Source organism: Orycteropus afer, unplaced genomic scaffold (assembly GCF_000298275.1).
Source record: "Orycteropus afer afer isolate SDZICR_OR568_19922 unplaced genomic scaffold, OryAfe1.0 scaffold00942, whole genome shotgun sequence".
Classification (NCBI taxonomy): domain Eukaryota; kingdom Metazoa; phylum Chordata; class Mammalia; order Tubulidentata; family Orycteropodidae; genus Orycteropus; species Orycteropus afer.
Window position 1 is genome coordinate 45,771 of NW_006922529.1, and position 5,711 is coordinate 51,481.

Here is a 5,711-nt window from a genome sequence, read left to right on the forward strand (position 1 = left end):
AGACTGAACACCTAACCATGGGCCACCAAGTGACCATGAGGCCTGAGCTGTCCATCATGAACTGGGTGTTGTCTGACCCACAGAGTCATAAAGGAGGATGTGCACAGCAGCACTCCATCACTAAATGGAAGTGGTATATCAGAGATCAGGCTTGAGGAGGACCTGAAGGCACAAGTTGCCTGAGGAAGTGGCCACACTTTGCCCCCCCAAAAAATCTATGTCCTTCCCACATGAAAATACACATTTACCCTATCACATCATTGCCAAAAATGTTAACCCATTCAATATCAACTCTAATTCCAAAATCTTATCTTCTGAATCACCTAAATCATGTATAGGCAAGATACTAGATGAGTTCCTACCTGCGGCAAAATTTCTTTTGATCAGTGGACCTGTGAGACCTAGATTACAAGTTATCTCCTTCCAGGAAAATAACATGACAGGAATAGATAGACATTCCTCCTCCAAAAGAAAGAAACTGGAGGGAAAGAAGGCATCTTAAGTACAAAGCATGTCCAAAACCCAGGAGCATTAGGTCTCAGACTCAAAAATAATCCTCTGTTTTCTAGGACCCATATTCTACACTTGGGGCATTGGCCTCACACTCCAGATCCTGAGTAGAGTGTACCCTCAGCCGTGGATGTCAGCCCTGCTTTGCAGGCACACTGAGATGGCATCCCTCTCCTCTCAGCTTTAGGAGGCCCCATATTGCTGGCCCATTGGAGCAGTGCCCACACCACTTGGCTCTGGGTGGCTACGGTGTCTTAACTCAAGGGCACAGTAGTGCTACCCTCTCAACTTGGGGCAGTGGCCCCATTCTCTTGGCCTATTGGAATGGCAGCCCGACCCTCTGGAACCAAGCTGACAGAAACTCCACTCTTTGAAACCTAGGTGACAGCCCCACCCTTTGAACCTAGAACCCAGTGGCTCCACCCTTTGAAACTGAGGAAATGGCAGCCCTGTCCTCCATGCTCCTCTGGACAGTTCTTTTGGTCTCTGAACTGATCCTTGGATCGTCCTTTCCTTTTTTTGAAGGACACTAGATGTTTACAACCAAGTAGCTCCATTGGCCTGTTTCCTACCTATAGAAGTCTAGGAGAGAGATGTCTTTCCTTCAATTTATCCTGTCACTGTACCTTTCAGTCTAATATGACATGGTTTCTGCTGAGATGATTGATTAGATCCATCAATCACAGACCTAATCTCTTTAGCAAACAGTTGTGTAGCCAAAGTCCTTTCCTTTCCAGGGAATATTCTCTTTGTTTTTACAACAGAATTTTCCATATCTTTAAGTTTAGCTCCCCCCGCCCCAGTTCATTTCTCAATCTATCTATTTTCTCCCATATTTTACTATAAGCATGTGGAGAAACCACAAGGCATCTGCAAGATTTTGCTTGCTGTTGTTGTTAGGTGCCATTGAGTCGTTTCCAACTCACAGCAACTCCATACACAGCAGAACGAAACACTGCTCACTCCCACACCAGCTCTATGATCCTTGCTATACTTGAGCCCATTGTCGCAGCCACCGTGTCAATCCATCTTGTTGGAGGCCTTCCCCTCCTGTGTCGACCCTCCACCCTACCAAGCATGACATCCTTCTCCAGGGAATGGTCCCTTCTGACAACATGACCAAAATAGGTGAGACGAAGTCTGGCCATTCTCGCTTCCAAGGAGCATTTTGGCTGCACTTCCTCCAGGACAGATCTGTTAGTTCTTTTAGTGGTCCATGGTACTTTCAGCATTCTCCGCCAGCACCACAACTCAAAAGCATCAACTCTTCTTTGGTCTTCCTTATTCATTGTCCAGCTCTCACATGCATACGAGGTGATTGAAAATATCATGGCTTGTGTCAGGCGCACCTTAGTCCTCAAGGAGACATCCTTGCTCCTCAGCACTTGAAACAGTTCCTTCATGGTTGACCTTCCCAATGCTACACATCATCTAATGTCCTGACTAGCTGCTGACAATTCTTGGCATTCCTGGGCTTATAGATGCATTAGTTTCTGTCATCATTTGGCATCTGTCTTCTGCTTGTGTGTCACTCTCCATGCATACTTTCTCTTTTTATAAAAGACCACTCAAAAGGGATTAGTTTAGGACCCACCCTACTCTCTTATACTTCAATCACATAACAAAGGAAAAATTCTATTTCCAAAACAGGATCACATCCACAGATATAGGGGCTAAGACTTTGATATATATTTTTAGAGGACACAATTAAATCCATGACAAATCTTTTGCTTCATGTGTTCATTTCAAGACAGAAGCTATTTGAAGCTACAAGTTTGACTAATATATATTTTCTTATCACACAATAAAAGTTCCCCAGTAACTCCAAATCAACTCCAGGAGAAGAAAATTTAGACACTGTTTATAAACTTTATATAAGAGTACTTAGGAGGCAGGCACTAAGTTGAATTTAAACCTTAACCAAAAGGTTACAAATTAATCTCAAACTACTCACTGAGAATTGGATACATCAGAAGGACTTTTCTCCTGTAAATGTCTGGGGGGAACTTGGCATAATATACTTTGGCTCGTTGTGTCTCCTCATCACTCTGAATTAGGATCTTCCCAATTCTTATGGATCTACAGCAGTCTCGTAAACCTTGCTCCATTGCCTCACCTTAAAAAAAGGAAAGAAAAACGAGTTGAGGGGAGATAGAATAAAAGTCTAAGAATAAGACAAAATGGACAAATACCAAAAGGTCACTGTTGAGAAGGAAGTAATTCTTCTTTTTTTTAAATTTTGATTTCATTCTTTATTTTTAAAATCCCTTTACCAATATCAAACCTGTCTCTTAATTATCCATCTACTTCCCCTCCCTTTCCTATCCTCACATCCCTAGTAATTCTTCTTAAAGTCAACAGCTTTTACTTCTGAAATGTTCACATTTTATACTTAAGGCTGGTCATCCAATTAGGTAAAGGCTGTCCATGAACCTAAGGAAGCTAGCTTTATTGCTGGATTACAAGATTAGACCTGTTGTGCCTCCATAATTACAGAAAATAGTATTTTTTGAGCTACTTAATATAAGGAAAATTTTCATTCCTATATTTTAAAGAAGCCTTTAAACCAGGGATTAAACTTATGTGGCAATGCCATTTCATATGAAAAAATATATATATAAAAAAGATTTATGAAAGAATGGGGGCTGAAGACCAAAGGATCTTTTAGATCAAGGTGTCATCAGGAGACATCCCTTAACTCAATATTGAGTTAAAGGGCAGAGTCTCTGTGGGCAAACAGTGAAAAAATAGTGTATTGTTCCCCCCACCTAAGGTGGAGAACCATAAGCACTACCACCACACCCTTGGCTGCTGAACACAGAGCTATTTTTGAATGTCAATTCCTTTAATCAATTATTTCCCAAAAGTCAGCCATTCTCATACCATCTATAAGATTTTACTCTGTATCAGAATTCTACCTGTATTATTATTTACTTAATATTTTTATTTAAATTAAGTCTCACTTAAGTTTATTTTAAGAATAAATGTGGGAGCCTTAGTGGCATAGTGCCTAAGACATTTGACTGCTAACCAGAAGGCTGGTGGTTCAAACCCACCAGCCACTCCTCGGAAGGAAGACTGGACAATCTACTTCTATAGTGATACCGCCTCAGAAATCCAAGAAGGAGTCGCTATGAGTCGGATCTGACTCAAAGGCAGTCAATTTTTTTTTTTTTTGAGTTTTACTATAAATGTAAAACCAGTTCTTTCTAATATATATGAAAATCAACAAATAACTGTTCAAGTTAAAAATAATTCTGTCTGTGCATCACTCTAAATCATCTGATATACACTGGGGGTATAAGAACCACACTTTGGGAAAAGCTGCCTTTAGGGAAGGATCTGAACCTTGAAAACATTATGCTGGGTGAAAATTCCACTTTCATTCACCAATTATAAAAGGTTCTCATTTTCCAAGAATCTTATAGTTGCTTAAGAGCTGCCTCCTATTAACAACAAAAAAAAAGAGCTTAAAGCTCCCATATTATTTGAAATATTCAACTTTTCACAAACATAACCTCATAATCAGAAGGGAAAAGGGAATTTTTATATGTTGAAAAAAAGAGAATCTCTTTCCAGAGCACCCTACCTCAAATCTCTTTAAAAACTGTCTTGTCCATGTCGGCATGCCACTAGGAAAGATGCTCTACAGTCAAAATTATTTAAACTCAGAAAGCCACCAGCCATGACTCCAAGGTACCATGAGTATAGACAACACAGGCAGTGAGATATAACCTAAAGTAGGCCGCAATTATGAAAAACAGCAACTGTTTCTATGCATGAAAAGAGACAAAATCACACACACATGCAAACCTACCGCTTCTCATTATGCTCACCCCGCAATTTCCCTTCTCAAATTTCACTCCTTCATACTTGTACCCTGTTGGGGGAGGGGAGGAATAGAACCAAAGAATTTATCTTTCATCACTGGAGCTACTTACTTATTTTATAAGGTAGTGTAGTGCCTAAGGCACTTGACTGCTAACCAGAAGGCTGGCGGTTCAAACCCACCAGCCACTCCTCAGAAGGAAGGTTGGGCAATCTACTTCCATAGTGATACTGCCTCAGAAACCCAAGGAGGGGTCACTATGAGTCGGGTCTGACTCGATGGCACATACCAACAACAACAACATAGTTTAAATCAGATGGATATAGAGCAACTCTTCTCTAGACACACTGTATAACACCTTAGGTTCTCTGTGAAAGCAAGGAAATTAGTCATACTTTTTCATAGATATTTCTTAATCCTCCATAAAAACCTATGGAGATCATTGGGAAGAGTGAGCCCCATTAAATGAGAACAGGTCTTATTATAGCATGATATTCATACACATTCTTCAAGTTGAATTCAGAGGAGAATCACTGCACTCAGAGAATGCTATAAATTCAAATCAAAATGGAATTTCACAGTAGAGAGCCCCCTAATTTCATTACTTTTAATGAACCTTGATTCTTCTTTGAAAGTGGAGGAGAGGCTGAGGTAGTAAGCAACATATGCTCAACCCTTGGTCTCATCCTAAATTTGTGTCAATTTTTATGCAACTATCTCAGCCTTCAATTTTCATAAAGTCAACCCTTTGAATAGAACAATTTTCTGTTTTCTATTAAAAAAAACAGAATTTCAAAATGGATATGGGGATCTGTAGCTACTTTCTTTTAAAGAGTAAAACAAACACCTTCTCCAATTCTTATTTGCTTTTTTATTTTATTGTCTTGTGTTGTTCGAGATTGGTTTTGTGGTTTTGTGTGGTTTGAAATCTCATCCGTTTACATGGAGTTTAAATGCCAAATCATTTGTTAACACACGCAGCTTTCCCACAGAGGTGAAGATAAGCTACCAACAATCCTTAACTCTGATCTCAATGGAATATCCAGCATGCTGAAGAATATTTATTAACCTTTAACTTGAAATCACAAGTATGCCATTAACAAAAGTTAACCACATAGATTTCTTTATTAAATGTTATTGAGTTTATTAAGATGTTAAAAAGAACAGGTCCAGCTAGACTCATCTTGCATGCTGATTTTAATCAGACTGCTTTCTTTCCGTTTTTCCCCCAAGTCCTTCCCAGAATTCTTCTGATGAAAATATGAGCCCTGGTTACCTGTTGGAGTAGTCACCATGCATTCTTTATATGGCAGCTGATTCAATCCCTCTTCCACAACAAGTCTGATCTAGAGAATCAAAGAAAGGATAAGTT

General features: G+C 39.7%; 1 protein-coding gene across 1 annotated transcript in view; it reads right to left on the bottom strand.

Annotated features, from left to right (window-relative positions):
- UPRT (uracil phosphoribosyltransferase homolog) overlaps nucleotides 1–5,711 on the bottom strand; it is a 73,000-nt gene that overhangs the window by 7,073 nt on the left and 60,216 nt on the right. Inside the window, exons 3-5 of the mRNA XM_007958345.2 lie at nucleotides 5,616–5,685; nucleotides 4,328–4,390; nucleotides 2,465–2,626 (exon numbers count right to left, since the gene is read on the bottom strand). Coding sequence (XP_007956536.1) covers nucleotides 2,465–2,626; nucleotides 4,328–4,390; nucleotides 5,616–5,685 — 295 coding nt within the window. The remainder of the gene's footprint in view (nucleotides 1–2,464; nucleotides 2,627–4,327; nucleotides 4,391–5,615; nucleotides 5,686–5,711) is intronic.